This window comes from Anopheles moucheti, chromosome 3, assembly GCF_943734755.1.
Source record: "Anopheles moucheti chromosome 3, idAnoMoucSN_F20_07, whole genome shotgun sequence".
NCBI lineage: Eukaryota > Metazoa > Arthropoda > Insecta > Diptera > Culicidae > Anopheles > Anopheles moucheti.
In genome coordinates, this window is record NC_069141.1 from 1575582 (window position 1) to 1587217 (window position 11636).

The following is an 11636-nucleotide window of genomic DNA, read 5'->3' on the forward strand; positions in this document are numbered from 1 at the left end:
CCATGAAATGATTTTATCTAAATATATGAAGCACTGAAAAATCAGATTGTGATGGGAGTTAATATTTTTATCTACGAAATTTAGAAGCGGTTTTGCATTAGAAGATATTTTCAGAGTACTATTAATGTCCATTAAAATTCAATTTCTATTTGCACCTATTCCTTTCTCATCGCCGATGGCCTGCTGCAAGAGTCCTATAGACCGCTCACTGTAGAGAACCGTCGCCTGAAAATCCACACGGAGGTCCACAGCACGGGCTTCACGGATGGGAGCACATTTCGTGAGCGATGCGATTACACGATAAGAAACCATTAGTTGTTAACAGATAATTTAGCCAGAGGGCGGCGACGACATAATTACAGCTGAAACAAAACTAATCGTTTGGACGGATATTACCCTTACATTATATGTAACATTAAAGACACATGCATAATTCCCACCCAAATGGGATGATCCCCTTCTTTCCAGGCGCTCGAATTTTACTAATGCTAAAGTCAACCGCGTCACCATAACATCGGTTTTACATGATTTATTCTCTTCATTCGTTTTAGCGTAACTTCATTCTGTTTTTCCCAGCTGCATCTGTTGATTCCCTATTCCATTCCAAGTCCCTCGCGGGTGGTTCTAGACACAGGGGTAACACACAGTGTCCAAGGCACCAACCCACTGGTCCCCACAACCACGGGCTTGGATGCCATCCCTCGATAAGTGTATGTATTGGTTTTGAGTGGCTTGTTGTTATATGTTGCACACTCTTCCATTGTTACCCTTTATATATCTATCACTCTTATCATATCTCATTCCATGCCACGGAATTGAGCCTTCGGTGAAAAGCTCGCTTCCTTCTATGTACCGTGTCCAATCCATTCCATATCGTTTTTTTGTTGTAGTTGTTGTAGAGTTGGTTGTTATTACAATTGCACACCCAAGCGCAATATAATGTTTCCTAGAGTGTTGTTCTCTTGAATTTCTTATGTTTTGTTTTTTGTTGTTGTTGTTGTAATGTTTTCTCACGTTGGTTACTAATTACTAAATATTCTTAAATGTCATTACTTCCTTTTTGTTGTTGCTGTTGTTTGCCACATTCCCCTTCCACACAACAATGCTACATAACGGGTGTGTGTGTACATACACATAAACGCACCCGATTACGTTACTTTCAGGACTCCGCTAGTCCTTTCTGTTTCTGCCCATTTCTATATATAATACGGTGTTGTGTTGTGTAAATCACATTCATTCGTCGCACGCATGCAGAAAACCCATCAAATTGCACATGCACCCGATCCCGATCGTACTGCTTAAATGTTTCTTATGTGTTGTGTTCTTTTTTCTCTTCTGCCTTTTGTTACTTTCTGACACAATTATATGTGTGTGTGTTTTACCTTGTTTGGGCGTTTGTTATGGGCTAACTGTTTTAGTTTCGCTATTGTTTCTATTTTATCTGCCCCTTCTTTGCAGTGTTATTTCCTCACTATTTTAGCTTCCTTCCTTACATCCATATCTGTCCTTATATCCATCTCATGTCCCATTCTAAAATCTAAACCATTTCCCTCCGGATTCGCTCCTCTTCGTCACCCCATTTGTTTTTGTTTACACGCACACTATAGCATTGATTTCACTTCCCATGTTGGTCTACTTATACTTAGCTTATCAAACGACGCGCGTGTACCGCACCGTCGTGTGTTGTTTAATTTGTTTAGTTTTACTTTGACGTTATAGGATCGTAGTTCCTCTGCCAAAAAACAGTATTTAGTTCACTTTCGTTGCATTCTTATGCTTCTTCCTTCGTTCGCCGCTGCATACACATTGTTTGTATAATGTTTATAAGGGTTGTTTTGTTGTTGGTTGTAAATTGTAACCTTGCTGTTGCTGGTCTATCCCGGGCAAAACTGTAACCCCGAACATACACAGCGAGTGGTTCTGCCTCGTTTTAGTAGTGTAGATATTCAGTACTGTCCTAGATTAAACGCTAGCGGGGGTATTAAGTTAGTTTAATTTCATTATCCTTTGTTGTCGTATGTGTGTGTGTTATTTTTTTTACAGTTCACTCGCCGTTATTACTAGAGCATATACCTTCATATTACTGCTGGTTTGTGTATTTTGTGTGTATGGTAGTACTTTTTTTGTTCTCAGTAACCGATATTTGTATTCTAAACTGGTTCATACATAAAATGAAAGAAATATGGAACCGTTTTCGCATGCAGCTTCCATAGTGTGGCCACTTCTACCCCGAGCCGTAAGCAATCTCCCTCTCATTCTGTCCCTTATCTCATCTAACATCGGCGGCATGATTTGATAACGCTGGCTTTGTCCTATTTGTTATAATGTGACGTACTGAACCTATGCTTTTCCTCGTCCTTATACTGCAGCGATCACTTACTACACAAATCCAGGCAGCGTGCCACTGCTGTGCTCCCCAAAACTTCCATTCACCTTAGCATTGCAATTCTTATACTTTTATATTTATTTTCGAGAAAGAGAGAGAGAAAGCGGTTCGCGTTAGTTTAGAGTTAGTCGCATTTTATTAGTCGTTGCTGAACTGGTACACCCTTATTTCTTATCACCTTTCACCCAGGTCGCGCTCAAACCACGCGCATGTGTACTTTCCTCTTCCTTTCATTCCTTCTGGGCCCATATTTTTCTGTTACTTTTCTTCGCTAGCCTAAAAACGTTTTCCTCCCTCGCTTTCCTTCGTTATATATCAGTAAACCGCTTGCTTAGCTTGGCAGGTGGCTAAATTCATTTAAACATTACTATATCCCTTTTTACGTTTATCTAAACTCGTTCAGCTACATCTGCATCTACACGGGTCCGGCTGCTCCGTACCACATCATCGCGTATCAGCGTATCAGTTCTTCTGTCGATGTGTGCGCGATCTACTTAAGCAACACTTTTAAAAAGCGCTTTCCCTTTCCCTTCCATTCCCTGTTCCGGAAGGGAGAGCAAATCATTGTTTTGTTCTGGGTGACTGTTGCGTAAAGGATAACTCATAAGGCTAGCAATCGTCATGAGCCAATAACGACGAATCCCCCTACGGCGAAAGCGAATGACGAAAGAAAGCGAATGTTTGATTCGTCGTATGGAACTGGCTTTGTTTTTGCTTTGCCCTGGCAGCGTTTTGCGATGATGAGGTGTCTGATTTTCTTTTACGTTTCTAGCCAACATTGAACCTCGCAAGCAAGGTTCGACGTATGTCTTAAACGTGGGTCAAATAATCAATATAAACGGTTGCTTACAAATTAATCAAACATTCCTTAAGTCATGATTTTTACAGAAATTAGAAATGGATGTACAGTGAAAGGCGTGATGCAACGGAATGCTGCTAAATATACACGCCTATACGGCAAATTAAACGATGACGGGTATTTGCAGCTGATCTATCAAAGTTTTTATACATTTGATTTAATAGAAGAAAGCATAACAAAACGGATGGTAAGACCTTGGTTCAAGTCGTTTGATTCGCTACACTTCTGCTAAGCTCCAGCAGAGCGCACTCATACAACACATACTCTCGATTTGCTCGTTTTCAAGTGTCTCCATACAATCATGGAGGGACCGTATTATCAGTCGACATGCGAAAAACAGTCATTTTGTCCACAGGCTACATTTTACCCAAGTATGTCCTTTGCGCAACATCTTTCTTCCTTTTATACACATACACACACCCAAACATACACAAACACATCGATCCACATGATTAACGGTAAACAGTTTGAAACGGTTCTTGGCTCTTGTTCTCACGCTCTTGCATTTATCCAATGCAAACCCCCGTGCAATTTTGCCCTTCCAAAGTACCCGGAAGCTCGTCTATATATCCTTTTCTTGCATCATGTCGCTTCTCGGCTAGACTAAAGCATGCACAGAATCTATCTACTGGTTTCCTTGTCCTTTTACTAGAGATCGGTGCTTGATTCGTCTATAGTTCAATAGTACAGCTTTCGAGCTTGCTAAACTAAAGCAAGTGGATGATTTTGGTTTGTCTTTGTTTTCATCAAGAAATGGACATATTTTGTGGCAGGATGGTTACCTTGTTTTGGAATATTACATCAATATACATGTGTGGCGAAAGAAAACTCTCGTGTTTGAAAAGAAATGACACAATACGGGTGGCGGCTTCGCAAACTAACATGGAGAATATTATTCGCATAAACCTAAACCTCATATAAAACAGTACGTTGTGTGTGTTTGCGTGTGTGTATGTACTCGTGCTCGCAAGGACATGCAGCGAGGGAAGAAACGAATTAAAGAAAAATTTAATATTATTCCACATTTCTTGCGTCCAAATTTTGTCCCCGCAGACGAATCGATGAACGGCGCTCCGGTGTTTCGTGCCGGGAAAAGGAAGCTGCCACCACCGTCGCATCTACGGTCGGATCATTGCCACCGATGCCACTGTTGTTATTGATGTTGTTACTGTGCGCCGACGGTTGACCCCCGATGGTTTGCGGTCCGCCGCCCATCACCATTCCGCCACCACCGGACTGTTGCTGTTGTTGCTGCTGCTGCTGGACACTTCCTCCTGCACCGCCCGGCGGTTGCCCTTTCTGCAGCTCTGTCCGTATGAAATGCTGCAGCAGGTGGCGCGTCTGTGGCGACATTTCCTTATTCTTATCGGCGGCAGCAGCCGCCGCAACGGCGACGGCCGTCGCCGCATTGCTTCCAACCACGCCGGATGTTGCGTGACTGCTAACGATCGCGGTACCGCCCCCGACACTGCTACTGTTGTTGGCGTTGTTGGCATTTCCGACACTTCCGCCCACTACCACACCGACACCACTGGCACCTTTGGACGGTGTCGTCACTGAGGTGGTGTTGGTGATTTGTTTTTGTTGTTGCTGCTGTTGCTGTTGCTGTTGCTGCTGCTGCTCGTTCTGAGTGGCACTCGGTGTCCGGCTTTGGCCACGCTTCATGCTCGTGAATGCGTTCAGATTGGGCCTCCCGAACTTTAGCATATTCCAGTCAAACACGTAATCGTACACGAACCCCTGCCGGTGGAACAGTGTGCGGAATAGCTTGCGTAGATAGCAGTAGTCAGGCCGCTGAATAAAGTCCATATGGCGACAGTACGCAAGATACAGGCTGAACTCACGCGGAAACCCTTTGCACAGCTCCTCGACCGGCGTAGAAAGCTTCTTCTCGGAGATCCGCTCGTACTTTTGGCGCTTGTTGGCCGCCTTCAAACCCTGCCATGGCAGTGTACCGAGGTTGAAGTACATCAGCACGTACCCGAGCGATTCGAGATCATCCCGGCGCGACTGCTCGATGCCCAAGTGTGTGTTGATCGATGCGTACCGGGCCGTTCCGGTTAGATTTTTATTTTCCCGGTACGGTATATGGGACATGCTGCGCGAATCCTTATACTTTTTCGCCAGTCCGAAATCGATGATGTACACCAGGTTGCCCTTCTTGCCTAGCCCCATCAAAAAGTTGTCCGGCTTAATGTCACGATGTATGAAGCTGCGCGAGTGTATAAAATCGATGCGCGAAATCATCTGGTCGGCAAGCAGCAGTACTGTCTTGAGCGTGAAGCGGCGCGAACAAAAGTTGAACAAATCTTCGAGCGATGGTCCGAGCAGTTCCATCACCATCACGTTGTAGTCGCCCTCGGAGCCGCACCACTTGATCGTCGGGATGCCAACCGCACCTTGGAGCATTTTGTAAAATTTGCTCTCGATGTGTAGCTGCGGATGTTTCGTTTTGATGCATTCCAGCTTGATGGCGACCTCTTCGCCGGTGGAGATGTTCGTACCGAGGTAGATATCACCGAACGATCCGGAACCGATTTTCCGCCCGAGCCGATACTTGTTACCCACGCGCAGTTCCATCGTACTGAAATTTTGTATCTATGTAGCGCTGGATGTTTAAAGTGTCCTTCCGTGTCTTCTATACGTAGCTGCAGTTTTACTGTAGTGCTTTAGCTCAAAAGCGCTGTTCCTTCGATGGTGCTTTTTCCGTTTTACGTACAGTGGTTACTTCTTTCTTTCTTGCCTGCCAGCCTCCTCCTTCTTCCACTTGCTGTTGGTTTCTCCGGAGCGGATCCTTCTGATCTGTCGTTTGTTTCACAGACAAGATGGACGGTTCACGCCTGTATGCCAAGGACACAGTAGTTGTTGTAAACCGCGTTGAAGTACCAAAAAGAGAGAGAAACAAACGCGTTAGCCAAATGTGCTAAAATGTTGCTATTAAAAACCTAATCATTAGTCTACTAGATCCTACCAAATAACCAAATTTCCCCCAATATTAGGTAATTTGGTACCTATTTACACCTCGGTACCGGAAATTACGTTAGATACAGAATAAAAATACGATTGGTTACACTATTCAAACGCCTACACAGTCCCCCACGGGTGATCATTTACTTATGTATGGACGTATATATACATTTGCAACACGCATCGGCATCGCCGACACGTGCAGAATATCATCGTTTTCAAGACAGCGCGGCAACATCACCACCAGCATCGTTAGTTTTTCTTCACCTTGAGAAGTAACATTTGCGACACGAGAATCGAATGATACACTGCTAAACTCCCACCACGCTGGGTCCCCCGCAGCATCGAGAGCCAGCAGATGTTGGTTACTTTGTGCACTAAGATTGCACTTCTGTTCCTTTCCCCCAACCCCCACAATATTTAACCTAACACCCACCCACCCGCAGAGCCTTACTGTACCACCCGTGCGAGATTTCATTTGTCCTCCTTCTGAATGCTTCGGTATGTGCTCTTTTTCTGCAACCTACCTAGGGTGATGGTGGGTTGGATTAAAATCGTCTGCATTTTCTCGAGCGTCACCCCACCACAAACAACGGGCGCACAGTAGCACGGGAGACGAAACAATAACACAACGCGCTCGGCGAGGTCAGAAGTGTTGTATCTCAAGGAAACACAACCACATTTCACACACTTTGGCACTGGGAGTCGCAATCATCGACTGTTTTTGTGTGTGTGTATGTGTGTTTGCTCATATGTTGTAACGAATCATAAAGGAAATATGCAAAAGTCTGTACACACGCGTGAAGAATTGTGCGAACTGGACTATTCGCTACAATTGGATGGTTTTTGTTCTCCCCAGGAACATCATATTGCATCTAATTTTTTTTGTAAGAAAGTGTGTCTCCAGTCTGTCCCAATGATTCTGGCTTTTGACATTTCAGATTTTGGGTTTTCAAGTCTTTCAAGAACTCCAAATGTGCAATCTGATGAAATCCTCCTTGCAATATTGTTTGGTGACTTCCACGTTTTAACGCTGAATAGCGTTCAGATTGGCCAAGCATACTGTAGAGGAAGTAGAATTGTAAATTATCACCTGCATATAGTTTGCATATAGTTTAAGAAAACGTCAAAGACTTTGTTTGTTTGCTGTCTTTGAAAATTTTGTTTCAGCACCATTCCAGACACCCTTTGCTTACAATACTTCGGAGGAAGACAAACTCTCCAGACCTGACGAATGAATCATTCGAGAGAAAAATACAGAAACGCACCATTGCGTTCTTTATGTAGATAGAAGTACTATCAGCTGATAGATTTTAAATAAATTTCTCTTTCAACAGTCAGACGAAGAACGCACCAAAGTGTTTGGTGTAGGACAATTGATAAGTACGTAAACATGGGTACAATCCTTCAACGATTCTACTTGCTATCTGTTAGATAAACGTACACCGCAGAATACTACCGTATTTCCTTTCCACTTATCTCCTACAATCTCCACACGATTTGTTTCGCATCCAGTTTACCAGGGCTGAAGGCTGACAACCATGACGAGCAAAACGACGACATAGAGATTGTACGAAAAGTGTTAAGAATGACGACGAATCAATAAAGTGCGCTATTCCGCTTGCAGGAAGGGGAACATGACACAGGAGAAGAAGAGCCCACAAAAGGGAAGCAAATCTGGCCAGTGCCAGTTGTTCAGTTACGGTTCAGAAGAAGCAATTGATATGCCATTTCTGCTTCACAGCACCTCTCCTTTTGCTGGAGGGCTCGGTATCACAACCATTCGCAAGTAACCCAAAGACCATTCTCATCACAGCGACTGGACAACGACTGCTGTGCGATTTGTTTTTCCCTGCAGGTAAGGCAGTAGTTTCGTGTGGAAACTTGGTCCAAACTTGGTGGTGCCTTACTGTTCCATCATCAGCAGGTTGGGTTTCCTTTTCTGTGGTGGAAAACTAAACACGGTGTGCTGGAAAATGCAAACTAAAAAAAGAAACATTCCATGGAACAAAAGGCACTAACACGGTGGGATGCTTGGGGTGGTGTGGATTTCAAAGTATAAAATGGGATGAGGACTCGGTTTCGGAGAGTTGCTGGACGAGAACTGAAGATGATGTCGGACAAGTGCAGTGTTGGGCAAAGGCACCGACCAACAAACATCATCCCCCCATCGTTGCGGTGATCCCACCCTTAGAATTTCTTCTCTGCACTGTTCCGGTTTTGATGCGTGATTCATAGCCCTTTTTCCGGGAAGCGCTTCGGAGAGTTGGTGGCTCCTTTGATATTACATCGTCATTTCGGTTCGTTCGCTTTGATCACACAATTATCACAAGCACGTAACGACGACAAAATTGTCCTACCTTTTACCTTTTTGCGACACACACACCCTCTTGACGGGCATCAATTGCCTTACGTCGAGAAACGGTTCAACATTTTTCAGCACGCATAACGCAACCACCACAAGGCGAAAAATTGCACTAGTTGGAATTTTGTTTGACTGTCATTTTGTTCGTTCCTACCATTTAGATGCGCGTTGGAAAGGAATGAGGTACACTCGAACCCGTACCAACAGTAGCTGGAGATACCTACGACATCACGTCCACATTGCATTCTGTTTCACCTTAGCAACCTTTTTCTCTAACTAGTATTTTAGGAGCACCGAAAGATGGTTCCTTTTTACCAACCTACTGTCACCAGCAGCAGCAGCAGGTCCGACACACAGGGTTGGCCACCATCTTTTCCTTTTTGGAGGAGCCACGCACAAGAAACACACACCGAACAAAAAATAAAGGCAAATAGAAGAACCCAAAAAATCCGGGGCGAAAACGTGCGCTCAGCAATGATCACTGCTGTTGTGTTGGGGTCAGTTCTTGCGTTTGGCTACCTGGCGCTGGTTTTTTTTCGGTTCCTTCGTATATTTCCACCTATGCTCACACACATATCCGCGCACACACTCGCGCGCGCCCAGGGTTATGATGTGCGAACGTATATGTTTGTGTGCGTTGCTACGCTTGTCGTTCCTCTTTCCGCATAGCAGGCACGGTACTATGGTTGCTTCCTTTTCACACCAGGCCGTTTTTCTTCTTCGTCCAGTTTATACACGCACACCAACGCACACGTAAGCGCACGCACTGGCATTTGACGACATTCGATGACAGCTTTTGCTTGTGGTAACGAAATATCCTTGGCAACACTGCAATCAACTCACGATCTACGATCAGTGCAGGCAGCACTGGTCACTAGCGAATTTGCATGTTTGCGAGTGTGTGTACACGATTGTATAAACCATCTTCAGTTTCCGACCTCATGCTCATGCTCACACTCACACCACACCAACGCTAGGTTCTATTGCTGATTGCGTATTTTACATCACATTATCGCTCGAGCACACCAACACTAATGCACCACCACGTCTTCACTACGTAAATCCTCCAGGCCCGAGAACTTCCTTTGTTGTGTCAAAAACACACCTTTCCACGCGCACCCCTTATACCCGTTGTACACCCGCTTTTCCGGGACCTACTCTGGCACATACGCACGCACTTTCGTAACTAGCTTTAAACGATCAGCACCATTAAAGCCTCATTATACCGACCGCCACCGAAATTTGTTTCCATGATGATGGCGGACGACGAACGTATGTAATGCGGCACTTGTAAGTATGTGTGTGTGCTTTTGCTGCTGTTCGTCGAAAACCCACCACTAATGATGGCTGCTACTACTGCTTCTGCTAACAACGTTCGTCTTGTCTAGTAACCCTTGGTGAAGGACTTTTCATGGCGCCTATCGATGACGGCGACGACTGACGTCGCTTTAAATAACGTCCGATGGAGTGTAGAATCTTTTACACCTGTTCATATACTACACCGTTTGAAAGCCTCGCAATCCTACACTTCTCAACCCCTTCATAGAACACACATTCCCGTACAGAGATAAAATGCTACTAGGTGAAAAAAATGAAAAAAAAACTCACGTTAGACTACCGATTCGAGATGGTAGCATCGAGTTGGCCGACTCCGGAGTCCATAGGACACACGATTACAAGGTGCGGGACACGGTGCAGCCGCGCGCGCGTGTGCAGCCCGAGGGACCACACCACCAGGAAAGAAAAACGTGGAAAATGAACACTGTTCAGTGACGATGGTGATGACTGGCGCCCGGGGTCATCGAATCCGTTCCCGTGGTCCGCGCGGCAAGGTCGGATAAAATTAAGGAAACCTTTGAAAAACGCGTTTTTGGAGAAAAACTACGAAACGAAACACGACCTACGCGCACAACACGGTGGATGTGTTTTGCTCTTGCTCCCTTTTGACTGGCCGTGCTTGTGCTCTCACTGCCTGCGAATCAAACGTCTACAGAAAGGCCTCGACTATGCGATACACGAGCTCTATCGCAGCACACGGTTATTCGAATACACCAACACACACGCGGAAGCATGCACTCACACACATGCAGTGCAACGAAATGCTAGATTACCGTTTCCCAAGTAACAAATTTCAGAAATCTGAGGTCGCCTCCACATGGGCCGCGGCCGCGGAAAACGCGTATAACTTGTTTGCCATCTTGCCGCGCTCGGCTGGCAAATCTCCGCGGCAAGCTGTCAAACAGGCGCTGCCGCGGGAACGCGGCTTTGTTCAAGACGGAGAACTCTGCGGAACAATTCATTGTTGCATTCCTGGCTACCCAAACGGTCGACATCATCTTCAGAAGAACATGCGGTAGTTAAAACAACAGATTCTCTAAATACCAGCATAACTACTAACCTCACGGAAAGCACGTCTCTAACTGCGATACCTAATATTCCAACAGTGACAAGACTTTGAGGGAGAAGCAGGCAACACAGTCGTAGTGAATGTTAAAGGACTTGGAGGAGATTTCAAATTAGCTAGAGCTATCATTGACAGTGGGTCTCAGCTGAACATCATATTTGAAAAGCTCTGTCGTGAATTGTCGTGTCGTGAATTGGGATTGGGACGGCCTAGTAATGTGAAGATGATAGGAATTGGAAAATGTGAAGTCAAGAGCAACATGGCACAAACGGCAGAATTACATCTTCGGAACACCAGTAATGCCAGGATGATGGAATTTGTCGTTATGGATAGCGCAGTGCTTCCAATAAAACGGACTCATTTGGCGTATCTACCGAATGGTTTCGCTTTCGCAGATGCTGGTTTGGTACACTCAAGAGAAGTGGACATGTTGCTGGGCGCGGAACTTATGAATTCCTACAAGTGACAGAAAGTAGTGCCATATCGAAGACACTCAAAGACAAGCATGGCAATACTTTGTTAATACTGTGTTTGGCTGGATCGCAACTGGTCTGCGACAACCTAGAGAAGCATCAACGTTTTGTTCCCAATTAAGTCTGTAAGCACAGATTGAACGGGTTTGGAAATTGGAAGAACTTCTAATCGATACGACCTT

The 11636-nt window shown here is 45.0% G+C and overlaps 1 protein-coding gene across 3 annotated transcripts; it reads right to left on the reverse strand.

The window, feature by feature from the left end:
- Window positions 1–815: 815 nt before the first annotated feature.
- On the reverse strand, window positions 816–10550 carry LOC128305227 (casein kinase I). Of its 3 annotated transcripts, none has more exons than XM_053042580.1 (2): window positions 10186–10550; window positions 816–6085 (listed from the first exon to the last, which is right to left on the reverse strand). In XM_053042580.1, exon 2 carries the CDS (start codon window positions 5823–5825, stop codon window positions 4260–4262), a length of 1566 nt encoding a protein of 521 aa, XP_052898540.1. In that variant the 5' UTR covers window positions 5826–6085; window positions 10186–10550; the 3' UTR covers window positions 816–4259. The 3 variants fall into 3 exon arrangements, with proteins under 3 accessions (XP_052898540.1, XP_052898542.1, XP_052898541.1); XM_053042582.1 differs by lacking the exon at window positions 10186–10550 and adding an exon at window positions 9147–9163; XM_053042581.1 differs by lacking the exon at window positions 10186–10550 and adding an exon at window positions 8897–9051.
- Between the last annotated feature and the right edge of the window lie 1086 nt (window positions 10551–11636).